Source organism: Phasianus colchicus, chromosome 1 (genome assembly GCF_987193195.1).
Source record: "Phasianus colchicus chromosome 1, bPhaCol1.hap1.1, whole genome shotgun sequence".
Taxonomy (NCBI): Eukaryota; Metazoa; Chordata; class Aves; order Galliformes; family Phasianidae; genus Phasianus; species Phasianus colchicus.
Window position 1 is genome coordinate 50,752,625 of NC_143436.1, and position 26,058 is coordinate 50,778,682.

The 26,058-nt window shown below is 49.7% G+C and overlaps 1 protein-coding gene across 3 annotated transcripts; it reads right to left on the bottom strand.

The window, feature by feature from the left end:
- Positions 1-159: 159 nt before the first annotated feature.
- Positions 160-25,826, bottom strand: SGSM3 (small G protein signaling modulator 3). 3 transcript variants are annotated; one of them, XM_031600231.2, is made up of 22 exons: positions 25,701-25,826; positions 18,663-18,746; positions 17,326-17,411; positions 16,068-16,134; positions 14,465-14,673; positions 14,205-14,312; positions 13,299-13,442; positions 12,727-12,922; positions 12,361-12,506; positions 11,563-11,790; positions 10,370-10,424; positions 7,125-7,252; positions 6,691-6,846; positions 6,063-6,117; positions 5,572-5,621; positions 4,281-4,433; positions 4,111-4,181; positions 3,722-3,770; positions 3,321-3,406; positions 2,896-3,018; positions 1,671-1,731; positions 160-1,330 (listed from the first exon to the last, which is right to left on the bottom strand). In XM_031600231.2, exons 2-22 carry the CDS (start codon positions 18,667-18,669, stop codon positions 1,247-1,249), a joined length of 2,262 nt encoding a protein of 753 aa, XP_031456091.1. In that variant the 5' UTR covers positions 18,670-18,746; positions 25,701-25,826; the 3' UTR covers positions 160-1,246. The 3 variants fall into 3 exon arrangements, with proteins under 3 accessions (XP_031456091.1, XP_031456093.1, XP_031456092.1); XM_031600233.2 differs by lacking the exon at positions 25,701-25,826 and adding an exon at positions 25,239-25,534; XM_031600232.2 differs by lacking the exon at positions 25,701-25,826 and adding an exon at positions 20,109-20,274.
- Between the last annotated feature and the right edge of the window lie 232 nt (positions 25,827-26,058).

Sequence of the window (26,058 nt, forward strand, 5' to 3'; positions counted from 1 at the left end):
GAGTGAGTGGCAGGGCTGGCCCTTCCCCCAGCTCAGCTGCTCAGGGCCCCATCCAACCTAGCCTCGAGTGCCTCCAGGGATGGGGCACCCACGGTTTTGTGGGCAATCTGCTCAACAAGGAATTTAGTTAGCCCCGGTCCCACAGAAAAACAAAGCCAAAGTCCAGTGCTCTCCCAAGATGCAGTTTATTTACAAACCCACAGAATAAAGTAAAGTAAGAATCTAGTGTCATCTCATGAGTAGTTTGTGCTCACTGACAAGCGCTTTCACTAGAAAGTCACAGACTCCATATCCAGAGCCACCACCACAAAGCAGCAATTCTCCACTCCCGACTGGCGTCCCTGCCCCCGCCGCAGGGCGAGGAGGACCAGTCGGTCTCCCTGAGCCGGCTCCAACCTGAACCCCATCCTGAGCTACGACAGTGCCAAAATATACACACGTTCCCGGAGTTAATTTACAGCTTTTTGGTTAACAGTAAAAATCACGTAGAGACTAAAATGATAGCATGAAACACTCGTCTTAGGGGAGTGTTGGTTTTCGTCTGCTCCCACAGGAGACAAAGCCCGTCCCCTGGGGCTGTTAGAGCAGTAACAGGCCGGTGCTCTCGGGCACCTCTTGTCGACATCCCACACACCAGTGCCAGAGAAGCAGGATGAGGCTGATACCAGTTCCCCCTTCTCTGCCCTGGCTCCAGGTCAGGCGAACCCATTCAAGTGCTTCAGGTTCTGCCCTCCCTCTCCCCTCGGAGGTGAGCTCTTGGATGGCACGAGGTGGGGTGCGTGCCATCCCTGCTCCACACAGCATTAAGTCCCTCACCAGCTTGATTCCACCTGCATCTGCAGTGCCACCCTTCACAGATCAAAGCCATCCCACAAGGAATGCCTCTGCCCCACAGCTACGGCAGCACTGGAAACACTGGCACACAGCGGCTGGGCCTGCAGCCCCTCTCCCCAGGGAAATGGGGGTGGAAGAAGTGGGGAAGGCTGGGAGGGGACACTCATTTTTCTGGCCAGAACACACGTGTGTCCCTGTGCAGCATCAGCCTCGACCGTCACCTCCCTCGGGTCTGGCAGCAATGCCACAAGGCCACGCTGCATTGGTCCCAGGTAGCCTCGCAGCCCCCTGAGGGGGATTTTGTCACAGATACAAGTGTGGGGAGGGGAAGGAAGGGGATGTGAGATGATGGGACTTGGGGAGAGGAGTGCAGGCCACTGAGAAGGTTCCTGGGGCAAGGGGGGGGTGGAGGTCACCCATCTATGTCCCAGCTGAAGAGGTGGTGTTTCACAAGCATGTCCTGCACGCCTTCCTTCAGTGGCTTCTTCTCCTTCTCCTGCAGGGAGGCACAGAGACCTGGGTCAGTGCACCGCATCCAGACAAGCAGGGCCCAGGCAGCCAAGGCACCCAGCATCCAGCAGAGCTGCCTGCACCTCCCACCACCCCAGCTGAAGCAGGGAGAGGCCCTGCGGTTTGGAGAGCAGGGAGGAAGGGAGGGGCTGCCACTTCCCTCTGCCCCAGCTGTGTGGGCAGTGCCCTGTCACCTGCTCCTGGGCATCACCAAAGAAAGCAGCTCCATCCACAGCTGGTTCCAGGATGGGCTGGAGTACCAGATAGTGAGGAGAGGCGCTAAGCGAAGCCCCCTGCTCAGAAGAGGAGCAATGCTGCCTACTCACCTCCCTCTTTATTGGCAGCTCCCAGTCCTGAGACAGGCTGAAGGCAAATTTGCAGAGCACTCTGAAATGGAAGAGAACTGTAGTAATGCACACACCCAGAGCTGCTGCTGCCCCAGCTACGCAATTGCTCCTCAGCTTGCCCTGGAAAATCACTCACTTTTATAGGGGTGGAGAGCCTTTTTGTTGGCACCAAAAAAGCAGCACCAGCCATTTGTGGCCAGTTTCCTCCTGCATGTTGGGCTTTGCATCTTGCCAGGCCCAGGCTGGGAAGAGAAGCTTAGAAATGTGACTCAAGTGCAACCTCTACAGAGCCTGACAACACAATGCAGGGAAGTGCAGGCAGCCCCAGGGCTCTGCTATGTTGAAGACACATGTGGGGAGTTTGTGGATTTCTCTCCAAAAAGCTGACTGCTATCAGCAGCACCTCCGAGATTTTACACTTGCTGTTTTCTCCCTGAAGAGGAGCGTCCTGACCCCTATGGATATGTGCTGCATGGGGATGGACTCAGCTAGAAGCAGGGACTGCAGAAGGGCTCCCTGAAGACAGAGATGCAGAGTTCAGCTGCCAAACTTGCCAGTGTCCTCCAGGCTCAGGAGAATATCTGACAAGAATATTCTTCAACTCCTGCAGCTGTAGGGTGGCCAAGATCCTTCAGAGGGTGAAGGCATGAAGGAGAATGGTAGAAAGCTCAGCTCTCGCTCCTAATGAGCCCCAACTCAGCCAAGAACCAGTTTCTCTGCTGCAAGCAGCCTCAGGCTCAGTGCAGCACAGAGGTGGAGGGAACTCCTACCCACAGCAGCACCAGGAGCAGGGCACCTTTAAGTGTGGGCTGCACACGGGTCTGCTCCCTACTATAGATGCTCCTGCTGGGAACCACTGTGACTGGCAGAGGGTCTGGAGGGCAGGGTAGACAAGGTGCGGGGCTGACCTGCTGCTTTTGGCTGGCCCAGGGGAGGCTGCTGACAGGAAGGTCCTGCATGCTTGTCATGTGACAGCTTCCCAAAATCCAGGTTCTGACCTTAATCAAGCAGGCACTGTGCATCCCATTAAACTGTCTAGACGGTCACTGCTGCCTCAGCACACAGAATGAGATCTCTGCAGAGGGGTATGTCTGGACAACCGAAGCTACCACTGTCTGGTGAGGGCTCAAACCCAGCTGCAGTGAGGACCACCTCCATACAGGGCAAGAGGAAATCCATGCAAGAGCCACAGGGACAGACTTACCTCAGCTCACACTTGATCTGGACCCATCCAGGGCTGCGCAGGAACGACCAGGGATGAAACCATTTCTCCACAGTCTGCAGGCTTGAACACAGCACCTCCAGCCACAAATGTAGCACTTGTTCACTGCAGTGATGAGGCAGAGGTTTGTTACTGGGATGAAGCCAGGGAAAGAAGCTTTGTCCCTTTGGGACAGTCTAATTTCAGCCCCAGCAGGAGGGGGATGCCCCAGGTAAATCTATGGGGGTCACCATGACAAGAAGACAGGAGCAAGAAAGGAGCAGATCCCACTCAGTGGGTGAAATGAGAGGGGAAGAAGACCACACAGCCTAAGGTAGATGGAAGCAACTGCTGCCCATGGGCCTGTTCGGCTCCCTCCCGAGCACCAAGTACCCACAGTGTGAGGGTGACAGGTGTGAGTGACTCACTTGAGCCCAACGCAGATGAGGGAACGGAGTTTCACATCCATCTGTGCATGTGCAGCATCGTGCGTCATGTTCACAGCCTGAACTGCCTGGAGGGCAGGAAGATGTGGTTACCACCTGCTCACAGCTTCACCTTAAGCTGGGCTGAGCAGCCATTTCAGCTGTGCAGCTAAGTGCTACCCTCCCAAGAGCTCCCCACCATCAGCCAGCACCACCTGCTAGCATTAGAGGAGCTGAGGCTGCCTGACAGTTCCATTTTCTGCCTTTCCCCAGGCACCTGGTGTCTTCACGCCACCAAGGAAATCAAGCATCTCTATGGAGAAGGGCATCACCCTCCAACAGCTCTCATGGTAAACATCCCTATGGTACCAGCTGGGCTCTGCCTGGGTTGGGGCAGCACTCACCCGATAAAGCAGCTCCTCTGGAGTGAGGACTTTGCCATCTTCATCCAGCCTGAAAAGATTACAGAAAAAAAGCTAGCTAGCTCAGGAACCACCCCTGGGCACATGTAGGTCACTCCAAACCCCAGTAGTGACAGCTCCCTTGCTTGTGCTGAGCCCACAGGTGATCATGCAGCTGTGAGAGAGCAAAATATGACCCCAGATGGAGGAACCCAAGAAAGAGGGCAAAAGTCAGCCCAAGTCAGCAAAGGCATGGCAGCCTGCTGACACCACACGCATGGAGGCTGGGGCAGACCATGACCTTTCCAATGCTGGTAAGCAGCAGCAGTTTGGCAGGCAGACAGGAGCAGGGCACAGACAACTGCTGCTTGCTGTGAAAGAAGTGGCCTTACCTGTAAGTCTTGCAGAGCACGAGGCGAGAATACACAGAGTCAAAGTCCCGTTCCACTTCCCTGCTTGCAGCCTAGAAGGGCGTAGGAACAGTCAGTACACACTGCCCTACTGCCCCTTCTCCCCATCCCTCTGACAGCACTGTTCCATAAAAGGAACTGAGACATCTCACCTCTTCAATGAAAAGCCAAGGATGGCAGGCACCCCCCAGCAGCGATGGCTTCTTCAATCCATGCTCAAATATGGACTTCAAGGCAGGACAAAGTGTCCCTCGCACCAAGTCTGTCACCCCTTCTGTGACCGAGTCATCTCCAGCAATGGAGTACTGATGAACACAAAGCATCAGCTCTCAACAGACTGCTACTGGGGCAGCTCACAGCTAACTCCAGTCCTCCACTCCCAGGTGCACCCCAACCATTTTCTCAGCCTCTTATGTTCCTGCTGGCTCTTGCATAAGGTGCCAGTGTTGGTCCCCTGGGATGTGCTGGGACACCAGCACCTTCATGCCTAGGTGTTGGACACGACACTGGTGACACCAGCACCATCCTGACAGCATTCAGCATGGAGGAACTGTTGCAGTTTGGTGTGATGCTGTCCAAGCTAAGGTGAGGTCGGGACAAGCAGTGAGGGCTCCTGGGACTCTGTCAGCTGCTAAAGGCCAGGATAAATAGGGGTATGTGAGAATTCCCAGGTCAGCTGGTGTATCACTCAAAGGTATCACAGTAACATGCCAAGATTAGAATAAATGGGATCCTTCACATTTCCTCATCTGGGAGAAGAGCTGTTCAGCAGCACAGTTTATACACAGAGAGATACATGACATATATTTATGGAACCAGCCCAGAGAAGGGGAGCGAAAGAAGCAAGTGAGATGTCAATGATGACATCTAACTAAGGGCTTCACTTGGGGTCTCAGGTTGGCCTTTGAGCCATTCCTCACTCTCCAAATGGAGAGCAGAAGGAGGACAGACTTTTCTCCACTTCTGCAAATTGCCAACAGCTGATGATATTTATTCATGACATCTCACTGCTGCCAGTCACAAGAGGAACCAAGAGATCGCTCCCTTGGGCACAGCTACTCGGACCATACCCTGTGGTGACCACAGAGCACCAGCAGGACTTGCAGGGATAGCCTCAGAGGAAGAAGAGAATACAGGCAGTGGGAAGCAGGCAGAAACACTGACCACAGGATCCTGCTGTGTGCTTGCCTTTTGCTTTCTCTGCTTTCCCAAAGCTGATCTCTGAGGGCCCTACTAGCCCATGCACTGCACTCAGCTCCCCCTGCAGCCTGTGCTGTCTTGCATGGCCAGCATCAGGAAACTGAGCAAACAGGCGTAGGAAAATAAGCTGATAACATCACCAAGCTGCTCAGTAGCCAGAGAGAGCAAACATACTCAAAGAGGATAATACATGGCTCTTTTCAATTATGACATTACCTTTTTTAATAATTTTTTTTAAATTACCTCTTTGCTCCTCTCATCCAAGATCTCCACAAATTTTGCAGGAAACCAACCTAGGAAGACAAAGACATAAGCCTACCACAGACACTGAGAATTCCCTGTGTAAGGGAGATGAGAGCCCAGTGAAGGCTGGGAATAAATCAGAGTTCATGAAGTCCAACCCCAAAAAGGAAGCGAGCAGCCAGAAAATCACCAGGATTAAGGCAACTGCAAGAAGAATTCCATTGCTGGACGCTGCCCACAAACAGCAGAGATGATGTCCACCCAACCACACTGTGACAGGAGGATGCAGCCTAACCTTGCTGTTTGCAAAAAGCAACCACGTAGCTGCAACCACCACCCTTGTACCCTGCTGGAATATTCCCCTGGTCCCTGGCAGCTCCTCTGAGTGACTGGCAGTGCTTTTTATTAAAATATGCCAGCACAGTTGTGGATGAATGCATGCTTTGCATCCCACCCTGTTCCTCCCAGTATAAGCTGTCCTGCTCTCTCACCTCGCAGTCCATTCAGCTCTCCAACCCAACAGTGCTCATCCTTTTGGGAAATGATCTGAAAAAACAGGGAGTGGAAAACAGCAATTGAAGAGAGTGTCAGTGACTTAAAGAAATCTGTCCCCACAAGAGCACGTGCAGTGCCAGGAGGGTTACAGCTGCCTGACTGTATGTGCATAATGATGAACTGCTTTCTTTTTAGCTCTTTTTTTGTCAGTGCTCCCTTCTCACATGGTTCTGAGCCTCCAACAGCAAAAAGCTACTGGAAACACAATTCCATGCCTCTTTTTCTAAGTTCCAGATGGGATGCCCGCAACTAAAAGACAGAATGGATGCTTTTAGTCTTACCACAACCTGGTGCGTGGTGTTGAACTGGAGCACAGATTGGACTAAATCTAGCTTTGGCTCAGCTGTGTGGCAGCCAGGAAAAGGCCTCTGCATTTGCATTGAGACAAGACAACACTCAGAGAAACACACTGCCTCATCTCCAGACAGCTGCTTCCCTTGGACTCCTAACTGGGCTCGGAGCTCATCTCCTGCCTTGTTTCCCCACACAAGAGGCAGTGTAGAATCCCAAACAAGTTTGGACTGTATGATTGTGCCCCGGTGCCTCTCCCCTAGGCTGGCATACCGTAATGATGTCGTTCTTGCGGAAGCCCAGCTCGTCGTCATCGTGACGCTCGAAGTCCAGCAGTGCCTTGGCACGGCGCCGTCGGTTGCGGGAACAGGCCACGTAGTTCTCATGGTCCCGCTGGTGGCTCTCCATACTGTAGTCTGGAGTCAGATCCTGGCAAGCACATGGACACAGAGCAGAGGAATGAAAAACAACAGATGATGAGGGTTGGAATAGATGAGCTTTAAAGGTCTGTTCCAATTCAAACGAGCCCACGAATCTATGCCCAGCTCATCTACCAAAGCCTTTGACCCTTGTTCCCAAACTCTTCACAGGAAGACAATTTCCCAGCACTACAGAAGGGCTGAGCAACCCTCACCTCCACCTGTTACACGTGACGCATTCTCCCTCAAGCCCACCCGCTCCAGGAGCACCCAGCAGCTCCCACTCACAATGCTGCAGTTCTTGGGATCCACGCACTGGAAGTGCCGTGCCACCTGGAGAATGGCCTCGCGAAGGTCGGCCACCAGCTCTGTCTGCTTGATGTTCTTGGCTTTCAATGCCTCCAAGTCTTCATCTCCTGGTGGAGCCCACACAGCCAGAGGGAAGATGTAGAAGGGAAAACAAGTATGAGATATTTTTTATTAATATTAGAAATCATTAGTTCTACTGAAATCAAACAAGCCTGACTTAGAATTGCCTACACTAAGGCAGGTGCTTATTGCCAATCTATTCAGTAGTGTACATAAAAAGTAGAAACAAGACTGTTTCAAGTTTTATTTCCAAGCACATATGGAACTGAAGGATGTCAACTCTGATCCTTCTGGGCAACTCATCATGCCACGGTGCTGCTCTACTGTTTCAGAGCAGTGCCTGCACAGTATACAGAAGCAGCCGAATGGCTTGACTCAAACCTAAGAAACTTCCAGAAATTGTCATGAACTGAAATTCTCTTTAAATTGAAACAGCTTTCAACTACTTATAATTTTTGTCTACAGGATGAGAGCATCTTCTTCACTGAAACTCAAGAAAGAAGTGAAAAACCAAGACAGCTCTTGTGTCAGTCTAAAAGTGAGAGCCACAAGAGACAAGCCTCCATCTGAAACCTTAGTCTCTCTAACAGACAAATTTCAAACGTTTTGGGCATATACAAAGGGTCATAAGTACAAGACAAAAGTTACCAAAGCATCTTCCAACTTTCACTAATTCCCACAGGAGCAGTAACGGCTAGTATCTACTCATTTATACAAGACAAAGATACCTACTGATATTGATTCTTTAGACAGTTAACATATCCAGAGTCTTTATTGGGTACGTGAAGTTTGGGCATAATGAACCACTTGCTCCTTTTTTTCTAAAGGAAAGGATCCAGCTTTTGTTTTTAATTCAAAGTGCACTTTAGCTTTCTATAATATCTACTTTAGCTTTCTATAATATACTGAAAAAGTGGTAGTTTGATTAACAAAAGGGGCATTTAAAATGATGTGTTCTTCCATTAACTCCAACTTTTATATAAATGGCATTTTTACACATCTCTAGTAAACTAGTGGCTAACAAACTACTACACTGCTTGCCTTCTAACAGCACTGCAGAAAGTAGAATGCACAGAATGAGCAATAGAGCTGTGTATGCATGAAGAGTAGCTCCTGCTTTATGAAGAGTGATAAACTGTATCTTTTAATCTCAAGTGATACTAATTAAAAAGACCAAAACTTTAGGAACGTAACTGGAAGCACAGGATTAGATTTTAAATGATTTTTAATTCTTTTCTATTGGTTATATATATTACAAGAATCAGATTTAGATACACAGAGCATAAGAAAAAAACGGAACCTTGTTTCCGGACTAGAAATAGGGTAAGACACACTAAGTCCCAGTCCAAGCAATGAAAATTAACCAAAACCTCCCTGTAAGTGGCCACAGATTCAAAGAGATAGACTGGAAACAGATCGCTCAGAGGGCGGAAGATTAACGTTGCTAAAACAGAAGGTGACTAAAGAAGAAACTGCTCAACCACATCCACGCTGGCTCAGTGGGCTGCCCTCATTTACAGATACTGCTATTTCATCATTTAGTCCCTTCTGGCCAAAATACCGTGCTCCTCCCTCCACATCCAGATGAATCCCACCCAAACACGAGCAGGAGAGACGGGAAGAAAGTTTTATACCTTTACCCCTTCAAATATACATAACAGAAAAGAAAGTGGCTGGGGTTTCCAGCAGATACACCTCACTGCACCTGACATGCCTGCACATATGTTTCAAAAGCAGGAAATGAGTACAAAATCAGCTACATGTGAGAGGGTTCTATTTTGAGCCTGCAAAGCCTGATGAGCTGCGTAGTTGTGCAGAGGAGGGCTAACTCTCATGCATCACCTTATTGCAGTGCCCATCCAAAAGGCAAAGGGGAGGGAGAATGGCTGTTTATGAGGGTGGAGAGTGATAGGACAAGGGGGAATGGCTTTAACTGAGACAGGGGAGGTTCAGGTTAGATATTAGGAGGAAGTTTTTCCACTCAGAGGGTGGTGAAGCACTGGAACAGGTTGCCCAAGGAGGCTGTGGATGCCCCATCCCTGGAGGCATTCAAGGCCAGGCTGGATGTGGCTCTGGGCTGCTCAAAAGCTGCTCAAACTTAGTCAAGGGGAGACTGAGACACAAGGAAGATGTGCTTGGCAGCTAAGCTCCCTACAGATCCAGTCTGTACTGCCTGCATGATAGCATTACATGTAAGAGCTATGAGAACCTAGGTTGAACAAGCAACCTGCCTGCATTTCTTCACTTGTTAACAGCTTCATTGGCCTTGTACTACCATGTTTATACATAATGCTGTACATGCATCTAAGCAAGCCTCTGATGGCACATGAGGTATTCAGAGAACATCAGAAAAGCTCTTCTCTGAAAAGACCAGCAGAACACAGTTTTAGATTTTTTTCAGGCTACTACAACAACAGGAGATTTTTTTAAAACCCTGTAAATTTGTTACATTCTCTTTCCCCAGAAAAACAATTTCTGTGGTGAGATGAAGCAATTTCAAGGCAGCTAACCAGTTGCAAGGAAGATGATGACAGAGAGATTTTCAACAGAAAGGGCTATTATGAAGCCACAGAATTACGTTATTTTAAATCTATGCTGGCTGTGCGCTTTTTGGACATTGGCTGGGTTAGCTCATAAGCAATGAGAATTAGAATAAAAAACGTCCACACTATGAAGTTCTCAGAGTAGGCATGGAAACATCAGTGCATGGAGCATCAGTGATATTTGCGATTATAAATTCAGACTTATGAATCTAGATGAGTTATACATCAAGCCATCCTGCCTGGTCTGGGATCTTCAGGGAAGTACAGCACACAGCCCATGGACTGCATACAGTCTAGTAGAAAATATGTTCAAATGTCTGGCCAGTGCAAGGAGCTCATCCATGGTAAGTCACCAATTAATCATCTGTGGATTTATCAATCAGGACAGAGTCAGCAGCATTTCGTTAGCACAGGCCTTCCCTTCTACTAACTAATCCAAAATGCGCCTTCTAAGATCACCCCAAAGCAAGCAAATAGAAAGCTACACTTCTTCCAGCTCATCCTTCAGTGGTGGCTCCCTTCTCTTCTTTTCCTCTGTCCCAGTGTTCCCCTGCATTGCTCCCACCCCTCATGGCTGCTCAATCCATCAACACCACATGAAAAGTACAGGACTGTCCTTACCAAAAAGCAGAGAGGTGATGCCAGATTTCCTGCGCTGAGTCCTGCGCCGCACGATCTGAGAAGGGAAAGGAGAGAACAAAGTGCACAAACTTTTGTAAGTTTAGTAAATAAAATAATCCTCCACACTGGTCAGATCTGAGCAAGGAGTTCTGATAGGGATTTTTTCAATCAGAGGGTGGTGAAGCACTGGAACAGGTTGCCCACGGAGGCTGTGGATGCTCCATTCCTGGAAGCATTCAAGACCAGGCTGGATGTGGCTCTGGGCAGCCTGGTCTGGTGGTTGGCGACCCTGCACACAGCAGGGGGGTTGAAACTAGATGATCATTGTGGTCCTTTTCAACCCAGGCCATTCTGTGATTCTCTGATGGCTAAGGCAGGCAAGTGACTTTGCAGTTTTAGACAGGAGTTGTTCTAGTTCCAATGCAATGAATCAGCTCTATTGCTTGTTCTGCTCTGTGTGCAGTGGGTTATTTATAGCTCAATTACGACAAAAGCATACGTGAAGTTCAATAATCAACTATGATTCAATTGAATAATTTCAGTTTTAATTTTACCTGTTGCCAGAAGCACTTCCACACATAATTATATTCAAATTTCTAAGTGGCTGCTTATTACATTTTAGGATTGCAGGAGTGCCTGGTGATAAGCACAAAGATGAGTGTCAAGAAGATATGTTTTATGCAGGCTCGACAAACAGGAGGTACTGCATCTGCAACTGCAGACTGTGATCTATGACTAAATACAGATGCATTTCTTATTCAGCTTCTCAAAGGCCACTGCACTCTACTTTCCAGAATTATTTCAGCACGTCAGTTTCTTACTAATGGATGAATCCTAGGTCCCACTCTGCTGTATGCTTACGTTAGTTCCAAGCAAATTCAGCCAAAAGTGAATGCTGTTTCTTTTATTATTTCTCATTAATGAAATGTAACCCTTTCCATCATTACTCTCATTAATGATAATCACAACTGACATCAACATTCCTTTCATCTGTGGATTTATCAATCAGGACAGAGTCAGCAGCATTTTGTTAGCACAGGCCTTCCCTTCTCTTGCCAACACCTTTTCTCTGGGTGACAGAGCCAACATCCTCTCAGACGGGAGGACCTCTTGCCCGCAAACAGCAGTTGGTTGAAATACAAAGGAATGGTAAAAACAGAGCGGCGGAGGCAGGCGGAATTCAGAGCACTCACTTTGGATAAATTGTTGACAGTGGTGCTGGAGTTGAGCAGCTGTCCCTGGTCAGCAATGAGGTAGGCCAAGTGTTTGCGACGCTGGGTCTCCACCGCCACATCTGTCAGCGAGCCGGCCACGCGCATGGCCTCCCGCAGCAGCACATCTGCATCTTCTATCTGACTTGGGATGTCCGAGAGCGTGTTGAAGATTGAGGCAGAGTTCTCAGACTGGATTAGCTCATCCTCCTGCAAAGACGCAGTTGTTTTTCCACACAGAACAATGAGCATGACAGTTATGCTCCTGAAACTGCTAGATTCAACTCTACATTCAGTGTACAGCCCAGGCCAGAAACAATGCAGGTACAGCTATGAAATTACATTAAAAACTTTGGTAGAAAAAAAACGCAGGCTAGCTCTGGGAATAGAACATCAATTTTTAACTTCTCTGCTGCACTGAAATCTGCACCCAAAACTCCACATGGCAAGTTTTTGAGTCATAGAGATGGTGCAAAACAAAGAGACATTTTGATTTAAATAGGATGCATTCTCAGGTTGGGATCTAGAGTGAGCAGAGGGAGCAGCTGATGGGGCTGAATTATGAGAGATCAAATGAGGTAAGCAGGGAAAACAGCAATCCCCGAATCTGCAAAGCACCTTGGAAGTTTTCATGGCTCCCACTTCTGAGGAAAGCAAGGAGTCATCTTCCCTTTCACACTCCCAGACCACATACAGCAAGCTGATACAAAGCCTCATTGTATCTAAATCTTGCAGTTAAATACTGAAGTGCTATAAAGAAGGAAGTGGTGGTAGTGCTACCTTCATACTGAGCATGCCCAAAGTGAGCTGGAACAGCACCAGAGAGCCCTCATAGAAGAAGAGGTCCCAGATGCGCAGCAGCAGCTTGATGTGGACAACACTAGCGAAGGAGGTGAGGAACCAGTGCAAGGTGATCAGGGACAGCTCTGTGAATAGAGACATACAAAGGAATCACGATGGAATGTCAGCTAACCAGCGGAGACAGACTCTCCTAAGTGCTGCCCTGCCAGCTTACAGATGACCATGCACTGCCCTGGCCTCCAGAACCAGAAGGTTTGCTCCTAGCTCTGCTGCTCTTCCTTTGTGAAACAAGGGCAGTTATCTCTGCCTGCACACCACCCAGAGGAGCCATGGGCACACTTTTACCGATGTCATGCTCCTGGAGCAGCTTGTCCAGACGGGGTAGGTACTGTACAATGAGCTGTCGCAGGACACGCTGGTCTGTCTGCACTCCCATCAGGGTGGTACTGAAGTAGGAGGCGGGAACCAGTTCCTCAATGATAGCACACATCATCCAGAAGGCATCTTCCTCCTCCAAGAAGAGCAGCAGAGAGGCAGCCACCTGGGATTTTGAAGGAACATTATATGCCAAGCATATCCTAACAGCAGCACTCCTTCCCCACCTCCTCCATGGTCCACTGTTACAAGACCAATGTCTTCCTTCCACTCCAGCAGCTCTCTTACAGTCTCTCCCAGGGAAGGGATTTCTGTGCAGTGTAACACCAGTTCCTCCCCCACAGAGGGACCAAATTATTGCACACCTTTGGACATGCGGTGTTACTCTGCTCCACCCTCCTCAAGCAATCTGTGCTGTGTGAAAGGGATTTCCCTTCACCTAGTCTGGAAGTCATAGCATCTGGCAGCATAACCTCAAATCATTTACCCCAAAGTAGCTACAGAACAGTCCCTATCACAAAAGCACTATTAAAGCAGGTTACCATGCCAGTGCCTTGGCAGTATCCAATCTCCGGGTAGAGCCAGGCAAGTCCCCGTAGTATCCTGCGTAGCCGTGGCACCCCAATACTGTTCATGTTAGAGAAGCAGGCATTGCTGGGCATTGTGCGGAGCAGGTCTTTCTCAATCTGTCAGACAGCCAGAAGCAAGGAAAGGGTCAGCTAGCAGCATCTGAACAATTGCCTTCTGCTCTCTGCACTTACCCACAGCTTCTTGCCTCAGTGAGCTCTGCTTCCCTACACCCAACTCCTTAGGCATCAAAGACGGTGGCGCTGTTCAAGCAGCTGGGGTTAATTTAATATCCTTCACTAACATGTAAAAACCAGTCAGATGGCAAGTTGGTGACTCCCTAGAAATACTTGCCTCCACTCAGCCTCTAGCTTCTCCACTTACAGTAAGCATGCTGGCTGGGAATTTCATCTGCTTGGATTTCAAGCAAGGATTCCCACCACGCTTATTCCAGAGAAACCAACAATGTGGCCACATCTGCAGTGGGGGACTTGGAGGTGAATGGCCCACAGCTCCCCCTGGGCAGAGTTGTCCTTCCTTCCGTTGCTACCTCAGTGGAAGTACACCTACTAGCCTTTCACCCTCTGCCTCACTCAGTATCAGGAACTTGCCCAGATGAAACTGCTGTGTGGTATTCTAGCCTGAAGGTAGCAGAGGTTAAACCTCTTCCCTAGGAAGTGGGGGATCTGCACAGCTTCTGCTCCAACAAAACAAAGCAGGTAAATGCCCACTAAGATGAACGTTTAGTAGGATTCAATTACACATCCTTTCAACTGTCCCTGATGCAGGCGTCAGACAGATGCCCCTTCCTCTTCATGCAGCGAATCTTGCTGTTCTCCCCACTCCCTTATGCCCAGTCAGCACTAGGCAGCATCTCTCACCTGTTTGGCAGCAATGGTTTCATCATTCGAGCTGTTTTTCACAATATCACGATATGACATCTCTGAATTTCTCTTCTTCTGCAAGGCCCCAGACAGACGCATCCACAGCTGTGGGGACAGAGTGAACAGCAATAAGAGTCACTAAGCCAGCCCCAGAAAACCATGTTTCCTGGCACCCTCTCAACCATGACAGGGTGGCCTCAATTCACTGTCTCTTCCCACAGGCAGGAAGATCAGCCCAGAGTTGGCAGAACTCTCACCTGTGGCCTCATGCTGTGTGGGATGCCAGCCAGCACCAGGGAGCGCAGTTTATCTGAATGTGGGAGGGTGACCTCAATTTTGTCCCAGGTGAGGTCACCCACGTCGTGGTTGTGTGTGAATTCCAGATGAGCCTGCCACTTGAGCCTCTGCTGTGGCTCCTCTGTCAGCGGGAGCCCCAGGAGTTTGCTGGAGTTTGGCTCAGCACCATCTGCCTCAGCAAAGGGAAGGGAATGAAATGGAGACAAGTGAGAGAGGGAACAAACATAGGGTGGGATGGGGAGTAGGACAGTCATCTGATAAAAGCACGTAAAAACTTTCAGGTCTTCCAGCCAGAGCATGGGAAGGCAAAGCTTGGTTTCTAACTGTCTTCTCCGTGCAGCAAATGTTGTGATCAGAAGCAAAAGGCACTGGAGCCTTAAGAACTGAGAAGCTGTCAGCAGGCCCAGGCTCTGCTTACACATGATTTACAGCAGAGTGTGGCTGGAATTCAACAAGACCCCGGCAGCAGCTATCCTGCTGGGTTTTGTGAGGATCTGTAAATCAAGCTGACAAAAGCATAGCAGGCCTCAGAGGTGACAAGCAGAAAGCTGTATGTTCATGCAAGTAATGAGGCACAAAATGTTAACTCCGGGGCTACCTATTCATTAAAAAAAAATCTTTAATAAGAACACTGCCAAATTCACAATGAGAGAGTACCTTAACCTAAGGCTAGCTTTCTAAAATAGATACATTAGGACAATATAAGTTTGACAAAAGGCACTCCGTTCTTCACCACATAGCAGATTTTCAGCAACACCATCCAAGTCTTTCTGCTGGCTTTATAATGCACAAGTCTATCAAATGATTTGGCTGAATGAAATCGGTCTCTTTGTCCTGTCCTCATCTCTAGGTTACTGCTTCAAGAAAGTCCTCTAGGACTGTAGAGCCTTAGGGCACCACAGGCAAAAAAGTTCTGCCCCCCCATTGTGTGGCCTGAGACCCGGAAATCTACTCTCAGAGCACATAAAGCAGTTCCCACCATCCAACAGTCCTTTCTCTTCATCTTTACAAAGGCAGCAAGCTGTGCCGTTCAATGCCCAACTGCCATAGCTCTCTTCTGTTTGGCCTCCTGCCTCTGGATCTTGCAGAAAAAACTAGGATGTGGGTTCTGTCCCTTCAGATTGCTCTACTCTTTGCCAAGATGCTGAGATGTGTAGAACACACTGCTGCCACTCGCCTGAGAGCTTTCCACTGGCAGCATGTGGCACTGTGCCCACCATTGGTGCTCAGTGCTCTTGACCACAACAGAAAGCCTGCTGTGAGCCAGCAGAGCTGCCCTTTTCAACACACCATTAATGGAAATGCAGCTTCCTCTTCACTTCCATCTCTCCCTCACCTACACCACAGACATAAGGGGATGGAAAGGACTCTGCTGCGTATTTGGTGTTCCAGATTCCACAAGGCCAGCTCAACTAATGCATGGCCCTTAGTAACAATGGTAGTATATGGAAAGAAGCTGACATCTGAATAGATGAAACCTAGCACACAGTGGTTGCAAAAATCACTCTGCTCAGGGCCCCATGCAGCACAAACTGAAAGGGAGAGAGATGGGACCGGTTTTACCTTCCTTATCAATTCGGAAACCAAATTCGTCATAGCGGAACTCTGGCTGCTCGATGGATTCTTCTTTCTGGGAGACATAAGGAAGGAGAAGAGACATTTTCACCACTCCAGCACTGAGCAACTGAACAGAGACAAGTGGATACTGCCCCATCCTACACCGCCTGCACTGTGCCCTCTGAGCAACTGCAGTCCTTCACCTTTATTTTTGATGCATTCCTTCACAATTCCCAGCAGGGGAGATGTTGCACGCTGCCCCCTTTTTGACTTCTCTGTAGAAGATGTGAAGCTCTGCTTTCCCACCTTCACAGATTTTCCCAGCAATCTCTTGGTACAACTACTTGAGTTGCAGCACCGTATCAAAACGAAGACTTCCCCATCTGAAAGGGCAGACAGTCCTCCTCATGGACCGAGGAATTCACACATCATCTACAATGGGCTCTACTGGCTGCAACTCTAAGACACAGCAGTCCTCTGTAACCTAGTGTGCACACATTGCAAATTCAGTTCCCTGCAGTACCCCACTTCCTGCCTGTTGCTTTCAGGTTTACTCTGAAAGAGCAGAAAAAACTGGGATTTGGATCTGTGAGACAAGCCCAGATTAGAGGCCAAAGGACATTCAGTTCAAATCTCAGCTTCTTCTATCTGTGTTCATAGTTAGCACTAGTGGTTATGATCATGAGGCTTTTGTAAGGAGTGAATACCTACAGATGCCTCTGATTCCTGCTGGTCCACCTGCTCCTCATGTGAGGTCTTGCAAGCATTGCACCCAGGCAGCCCCAAAGAAGCATAGCTCCAAAATAAGCTTCAGTCTCCTTCTCTGGGCTCAGTTGCCTTCAGCAAACACTGCGGGTTAGGTTACAAAATTCCATATCTGCTTCCTTCCTTCCTGTTCTGCCCACCTGGAGGCAAGCCTTGGGGCTAGCATTTCCTGCCATGCGCAAGCCGTCCAGGGTAGCTTGATGGTGACAGAGACTCCCTTGGAGTGTCAACATTTTTTACAGGGGCAATAGTTACAAAATAGCAGAGCAATAATTCACAGAAATTTCTGTATGCTCTGCAAGATCCTCTTGCAAGAGCCAGGATGCAGCCACAAAACAAATGAAGTTTAAATAGCAAACAAGCGCCCCCAAGCGAACCACTGGAGGAAGAGTGCACCCCCACCTCTTCCTTACAGCATTCAGAGACCACCTGAAATCACCAGGTTCTCTTTATTTCTGTGAAGAGCCAGAGAACATCCCCTCCCTGCCCAACACTGTACCTGTGTGTATTTTGCCAGGATCTCCTGCGGCCAAATGCTGGGTGTGAGTGCTGAGAAGGGACCCCCAGCAGAGGGAGTGTGATGGCCTAAACATAAAGAGAGCAACATACAGCAGTGAGAACCTGGGACACTCAGTACAGACTGCTCCAGCAAGGAAAGAATTTATGCAGAAGTCTCTACTCCAGACACTGGTATCTAGTCATTACTTCTAGACACTGTGACAGCTTCCACATCACCAAGGAGGTAAGTAATTTTAGAAAGTTCGAACCCTTATTACCAAGCAAAAGAAGTAGGATGGCCAAACTGAGTTCTAACAAAGGGACTTAGGGGGAACAGAAATCATTCTATGGCATCATGCGATCGCTCCTCTTGGAAAAGCTGTGCCAAGTGAAGGCAACCATTAAACAGATTTATGAAGTAAATGCCTCCTATAGAGGCACTGACATTGACTCAGCAGCACTCCAGACTGCCCTGAAACTGTGTCACCCAGGCAACAAAACAGGACATCAGAGCCCTCAGTAATATGTTCAGCTGCTCCCTTTGCTGCTGAAGGGCTGGGATGTTGCTGCCCTCCCTCCAAGGCTGCCAAGATCATGCACAGACAGCTGCAGCAACATACGTACGCCTATCACCTCCGTGTTCTGTGTGCAAAGCAAGCACACTCCCAGAGGTACTGTCCCCCTTGCAATGAAAGTAGACATCGAGTTTTGCAATTGAAGCAGACAAGCACATCCCAAGTCTTCCATTGTACACATCACCACAAAGGTTTACTTGGCTCTGAAGTAGTCTCCCTTAGGGTTTTCCCTGAAATAAGCAGCTAGCTCGGGAAGGAAGGAGCAAAGACATGGGGTGGGACAGTTCCACTGCAAGAGGGATGTGCTGTAGGAGACCTAGTATTAGTTAAGCTTGTAACTCAGTAGCCCACAGCCAAACTCCAATAATTCTTCAGTCCTAGAACTACCACTTTAGAGAAGAAATCTCTCAGGTCATAAGCAAGCCACCTACTTTGGGGCAAGTCCTGGGAGAACAGAACAGAACAGGTCTTATGAGAAATGGGGAGGCAGACTTCATTTCATCCTCCTCCTTCCTCTGTAATTCAATAGCTGAAGCAGCTTCTGAAGGCTTCAGCACAGGGTAGAAGAAGGAACTGCACTCCCCTGAGCAAAAAGGCTGCTAGATCAGGAAGAGCTGGGCGCTCTCCCTCCCTCCATGTCAGGCAGAGCTGTATGTTAACATAGAGAATGGCTGTTGGAATCAGTAACTTTCTTTTACCATGCTGCAGATGAAGAAAGAGAAAGCCATCAAAGACGACATCACATCCATTTTTGCCTGCTCACCTGACATTGTGCTAGGTAAGGCTGAGCGGCAGAGGCTGTCAGCAGGTCCAGGAATGCTGTTCTCAGGGGTGAGAGGTCACTGTCCTGTGACAAACAGAAAAAGAAGAACATCAATTAACATCTGAGAGCACAGTGAGGGACAGACACACTCCCCTGGCACAAACTCCACACAGCGAACTCCAGAGACTGGAATTCCCTCTTGATTTCACACCTATCAGCTACAAAGAGCATACTATCACCTACCAAATTCTCTGTGACACAGCAGCATTGCTGACTCAAAGAATGCCAAAAATCAAGTCAAATTCCATCATCTTTTCCATCACAGATTCTGAATCCTATTCAATTATGAACACTAAAAAAGCAGATGGCATGTCACCATTCCCCACAGTGAAGGGACCAGGGTGTTGAAGTGAGTTTGAGATGCAGGAAGCCCGAAAAAGATCTTGGGAGCATCAAAGCAAAACACAGGAGCACACTTATTTGGGAAAAAACCTAGGAGAAGCTAATGCTTGCATGCTTTGAATGGATTTTCCAGCTTCCTTTTTCAGTAAAGCCACTTCTGGCTGCAAACCACTGCAAGAAGGAATGTGAGGGATTCACCCAGCAGGCTTTGTCCGAGTTGTTTACAGTGCTCAGCAGTACAAGGTTATATACCTCCAGCAAGCACTTGTAGCCTACAAGTGCAAACAGGAGGGGGAATGGGTGTTTACGAGGGTGGATAGTGATAGGACAAGGGGAAATGGTTTTAAACTGAGACAGGGGAGGCATCCCCGGAGGCATTCAAGGCCAGGCTGGATGTGGCTCTGGGCAGCCTGGTCTGCCTGATTGGCAACCCTGCACATAGCAGGGAGGTTGAAACTAGATGATTGTTGTGGTCATTTTGAACCCAGGCCATTCTATGATTCTATGAAGTGACTTGCTATGGCGCTCCAAGATAAGCAGCTATAAAGGCACCTGCATCTGAGAACACAAATAAGGCTTCTTCCCCCCAGATTTAAGCATGAGAAAAGCTGGTATGATCAGCTAGATGCTGATCTTCCAACACCAACTCTTAGAGCAAAAAAGAAGCAAACAAACAAAAGAAACAACAAATCAAAGCAACCACAAGTCCACCTTTTGTTTCTGAGAAGCTGCCATGGCCACGCATGGCCAGATGCTTACCTGTGTATTCTGTCCTGCCCCTAACTGCTGCCTCTTAGTGCTGGGTTTTCCCTCGGTAGGTAAAGCCATCCCAAGGATAGGGAAGGAGCACCCGTACCCTCACTTCACGTGGCAGCGTTCAGGATGTGTGCAGCAAGCAGGTAACTGCTGATGACACTCCTGCCAATGCATTTGGAGGCTTTTTTCTGCCTCCCCACTGCCCTGCCACCACTCTGGCACATGCAGTGCCTCAAGCCCCCAGGTCACCATTAACCTTCATGCATGTACAGTCAGTGCTGAACCAACCTGTCATGGAGGAGCCAGGCTGGCGTTAGGCACGTAGACAAGAGAACACCCACAGCCACTAAACGAAGCACGGTGCCCAGGAAGCAGGGGAGGAGTGCTGAGGTCCCTCCTCATCCAACAACAGGTGTAGCAGAGGGGAACACCTCCCCCTGCCCACGTCATCGCTCTCCTGCCGGCCCCGGATATGAGTGCAGGCTTTTCCTGCCTCTGGGGCCTGTGGAAACCTTCCTGAAAGCACCCAGCTGGGACCTGGTGCGACAATGCTGGCCAGGACAGAGGGATGTGACCCTACAGTAGCTCTTAGCTCTCCTAGCCAGCAGACAGCAAGCAACAAAAGGAGATCCTATGAAGCCAGTGAAAGCACATGCATGAAAACAAACCACAGCACAGCTCCCAGTTCACTGGGGGGACAGCCAGAAAGACAGTGTGTGTACCTGGAAAAGGTGCTGCAATGGAAGCTGCAGCTGTTTGAAGCGCTCCAGCTGCAACACCCCTGTCAGAGTCACAAATACACCACGAAGAAATATATCTGCTTACTTTCTTTTCCCTGCAAGTGTCCTTTAGAAATGGATGTTTGCAAAGGAGACCTGCAAATTTACCTCCACTTGACAGTACCAAGCCTCCTCTGGACAAACTTGCCCTTCCACACAGCTGCAATTCAAAAGATTTCAAATACCTGCCTTCCTGCAAACAGATAACAATCTCCTGCTGCCTATGTTTTACTCGCTTGGCTTCTTTTGCCATGTGATCTCCACTTAACCCTGTTGTGTAGTGCCTGGATGTGCTAGGCCATGAATCACAGAACCATTAAAGCTGGAAAAGACCTCTAAGATCACCCAGTCCAACCACCAGCTCATCCCCACCACACTCACTAAGCACGTGCCACATCCACATGGCTTGCAAACACCTCCAGGGAACAGTGACTCCACCACCTCTCTGGGCAACCTGTGCCACTGCAGCACCGCTCTTACTGAGAAGAAACTGTTCCTAGTGGAGCAATGCTATCTGGAGCTTACAGCAGGATCTTTATTTTGGCCACAAAACTCTTTCCCAGGCGTGTTCCTCCCCTGCCAATTTTAACCACCATGCTTAATTTGAACACAGGCTGTCAGTTGGCTTCCACTGCTCACTGCTATGGTCTTCTTTTATTTAAAGAGTTGTAGGAGAAGTAAGAGCAATAGCAAAGCCACAGTACTCACCAGGAGGCCTTCAATGTAATTCTGGAAGCCCCTTCCAATTCAGCTTTTAAAACCCCAAGTAGGTTGCAACCAATTAAACATATAGAACGTCCTTCTCTTAGAAATGAAGACAAAAAGCTTGCACTGAATCAGGCACCTCGTTTCTGTGCCCTCACACTTGGGAAGCTTTGTTTTCAGAGCTCAAACCATGACTCACCTAATGCATGGCACAAGGAGAACCCTCAGCAGGAACCCTTCCCTTCCCCCAGCAGTTTCCCCTTCAGCCAGGTGAAGGCGTGTCCTGGAGCCACAAATGCCATTAGTTCCACAAGTCAATATTTGCTCTGCATGCATTCAGTCAGAAGAAAACTCCAGCATCACAGATAAGCAGGTGAGTGAGCACAGCACAGCCATACCTCTGAGCACGGGGAAAAGACACAGTAGCTTCTGGTCCTGGTACCCTGACCCCTGTCTTTGGAAGTGTGCAGAATTCCATGCAGCACTGCACGGGATCCTGGTTAAGCATTCAATGTGATATCAGTAAACCTAGATGACCGCAGGAAATGCCTTGAAATAGGATTGTAGACATGAGATGTTTACAAACAATTGGCCTCATGCTGCTCTGGCTGCAGGAGGGAGGTGCTGGGGAAGCCTTCCTGCTCTCACCTCTTCTAACCTCAGCTGGTGACTGGGAATGAAAAGCTGAGGAACTTCAGCTGCCCTCATCCCGCTTCCCTGTAAGAATCCTCCATCAGAGGACATGACAGCCTAGAAAGGGTGGAAGGAGCCCGGCAAGCAGTGGCAAGGGCTGACACCCTCTCAGAGCCCAGGAATGATGCAAGATGCTGACGGTGCCGTCATGGACTGCAGCAGTGTCCCTTGGGCTTCAGTGGTCCCAGTCCCAGCAAAACATGAACTGGAAGGAACTCTGTGTCGTGTCTCATGCCAAAAAGCATCCTGCAGACTCCTGGCCAGGCTGGAAAAGTGAGCAGGCACAGAAATGCTGTAAGAGGCACTCCCATGCTTCTGCTTTGCTCTCTGTACTGAGGGGCGCCCAGCAGTCTGCCTGCTGCAAGGACAGCAAGCACTCAATTGGAGCCAAAGGGACAAAGCCTGGCTAGCTGACACAGAGGGACAGAGCCCTTCCAGCTGTGTATCCATTTTGAAAATAAGGATGTGAAAAAGCAGAATGCTGTTTCCTACTGGTTCTGCACTGGGCAGGCAGAACCCAGCCTGACTTCCTGCTCACAGTTTGACATGTCAAGCTTGTCTCTACAGAAACTCCCACACAACACCCACTTATGCAGACTTCCTGCCTATGGACAGACGTTTTCCTCGCAGAACAGAACTGCTTTTTATTTTGCTAGCTGGCTCCAAAGCAGACAGCACGTCCTTTATACAGGGCACAGCTTGAAAAGGCTTTAGGGTCTGCCTGCAGCACTTATTTCTCAAATCTGGAGATAACAAAGGCTTCCCCCGTGTGGCTCAGGGAAAAAAAACATCAGAGCAAAACAGAACTCATTTAGGGCTCTGCTGATTCCTTGTCGCTAATACAAGCACCACGCTTTTAAGCCTGGAAAGCAAAAGGTGTCTGGCCTTACAAAGCAAAAGCTGGGTGCCTGCTAACACAAACAGCAGCAGAACACCTTGTTTGCCAGATCCTTGGGATCACGAGAGGAGGAGATCTCCCTTTTCCAGTATTCCTGAGTGATGACGGGATATGTGATGTGAATATAGAGTGCTGCTCCCACTTCACAGGAGAGGGACAGACAAAGCACTGAGAAAGGAGCAGTGGGATTTGTTTACTCAAATCTACATTGGATGAGGATAAAAGAAAAGGCTGGGATACAAACCAGCAAGGTGTCCACTCTCAGCTCTCTTATTGTACAGCAAAACTCTCCTTGTTACAAACCAAAGAAAGGTAGAAAGACATTACTGACAGTTACTTACAGATGCTATTATTATGTTTTCTATGTGACACTTGGACCCTGATCCAGAGCTGGCCCTGCAAGCTCACCCCACAAAGAAGCTTGATTTTCGAGCTGCTCTCATCCTGCTGCTGCCAGTGACAAAGGAGCAGCCTGAAGAATGGCTCTTCTATGGTACAGATGGATTTGCAGAGCTTTAGTTATCATTCCCTCAGTGAAACACAAGGAAGGCTCAGTTCAGGTCACTCCCCTATAGCTATGTTGTTCATGCACAACTCATGTTAGCAAAAGAGCCTCGGTCTCACCCAGCAGGACTCTAAGCAGCTCTCACTTCATTTGGCTCCAAAAAATGGCATTTAAAGGACAGTACCTCCCACAGCACATCAGATTACCTTCTTGGGGGCTCTGACTTCACACAACTCAACTTTCTGAAACAGTCAGGTAACACCCACAGCACCTTCCAGGACTGTTCACAAAGCTCCTAACACATATCTGGTTTTTGCTCTTGCAAAAATTTATTTGAGCAGACAAGTCAAATTAAAAACAAAAGCAAACAACATGATGATCATTAGTATATGTAATAAAACAAGAAAGAATTAACCGTGTTTCCTGTTGCTGGGAATCAGGAAGAATTCTTCTCCAGAACAAAAGGGCTGTTAGGGTTATGGACATTTTCTCTCATTTCTGAATCATCAGGTATTACCCAGCCAGCAAACACTGCACTGACTGGGCAGTGACAACTGCTCTCATCATATTAATGACAACATGCCAGCTTTCTTTCCTCCTATTTCATGAAGCAAATGGATTTTTTACTACCTGCAGCCTGCGGCAGCACAGTTGACAAGCAAGATGAGACAGGAACACCCCTCCCCCGACCTCCCAAATATTCACCTTGAGTGAGCTCTGCGTGACTCCAGTTTTGACTGTCTGATGAAAGGTGGCAAGGAAAGAAGTTTAAACAAGTTTGTGCGCTGCTGAGGGTACAAAGCTGAAATGCTGGGTTAACAGCACAAAATGAAGCCAAACCTAAAACGACATAGCAGAGACACCAATGCTGGGGAATTGTTTCAGTCCTGAGCAGCAGTGCAGCGTTCCCCTCAGCTCACCAGCTGATGCTCGTTGTCACTGAATCACAGAATGGTTTTGGTTCGAAGGGACCTTTAAGATCTTCCAGTTCCAACCCCGTTGCTATAGGCAGGGACACCTTCCTCTAGAGCAGGTTGCTCAAAGCCTCATCAAGGCCAAAGCCTGGCCTTGAATGCTTCATCCCCTCGCCGGTGTGGCCCCTCCTCTCTGCTGCTGCTCACATGTCTCCTCTGTTGAACATCTCCCTGAGCTTACCAACACACACTGTCAAAGCATCCTAAACAGGAACAGAAAAAGGCAGCACCTGGCAATTTAGTCTTTGAAACACAGAATTAACATAAGTTTATGTTTACAGGACACGACCAGACCACGCCCTGACATCTATAATTACACGCCATGCCTCTTCTCATGCCCTGCTCCCCTTTTTACTTCATGCATCCTCCAGGAATGCACCCTTCACTTCAGCAGAGGGATAACTCCAGAGATGCTGTGCACATCCAGACAGGCGTAACGAAGCCAATCTTCGTTCCAGTAGCTCTTCTTTCCAGCACACCCCCTCCCACTGGAGCAGCTGAAAAACCATTTCAGAATTCACATTACCCACTGAGCAACCGTATTCCCTTCTGCAAAAGCACAGCAGCGCCTCACTGCTGCCAGCCCCTTTTGGGGGGGTTTTAAGACTCGGTTTCCCATTAGCGAACAGCGGATGCTCTTAATTCCTGCCACACTTTGTTTCTTCCTCTCACACGTTAGGGCTGAAGGACCCTCACGGCACTTTTACTACGTTATTACCACCGCTTGCCCTAAAGCATCACAGCGAGATCGTTTCAGCCCGCGATCGAAGCCTACGCGACCAGAAGGACAGACAGCACCTGCGTACACACAAAGAATCAGGAAGGCAGAGAGGTGGACGCGAAGAAACTTTTCCTTCTCCCTACCTCACCAGCTCTGTACCGCGCACTCCCGCAGCCCACAGCCGCCTCCCGCCGGGGGGCTCCCAGCCCGCAGGACGAAGCAGCGCCGCAGACACGAGGAGCGCCCGCTGCCCGCCGGCTCCCCCGGCGCCTCACGCATCCGAAGCCCGCAGCCCCGGGGTTCTGCCACGTTTCCGTCTCCGTGCCACGCGTGCCGCTCCCCCGGCTGACAGGAGACGGGCAGGCCGCCACCCAGCCAGACGGCGGATGCGGAGGGCGGCGAGGCCGGCGGCCGAGGCACGCGGAGCGGCCGTGTCACGGCACGGGGGAGCCGGGGAGGGGAGCGGGGGAGCGCGGCCGTTACGGAGCGCCGCGACCGCCGCGGAGGGGCGAGGCGCGGCTGACAGCCCCGCGGCTGAGGGGCGGCCCTGCGAGCGGCCCCGGCCCGGCGGCACGATCCGAACCCCGCCGCCGCCCGGCGCTCACCTGCTCCCGTCAGCGCCCTCTCGCCCGCCGCGCCGCGCCGCGCCGCCCGCCCTCGCGCGGCGGCGGGTCGGGACCCCGAGCGGCGCCGGCAGCCCCACACGCCGCTCCGGAGGGCGCCGCTACGCGCATGCGCGGCATCCGGGTGGCGGCGCGGGGCGCGCTGGGAGCTGTAGGCGGCGCGGGAAGCGCCTGAGGCGCCTCTGGGCACGGAGGGCGGGGTGCGAAGCGAGCAGAAACGGCTTGGAATGGTTGGGTATGGTCAGCTCAGAACCCAGGGCTCCATCCCACACGGCTCTGAGGGATGGGGAGCCCACGGATCTCTGTGCCTCACCACCCTCAGAGCAAAGTATTTCTCCTT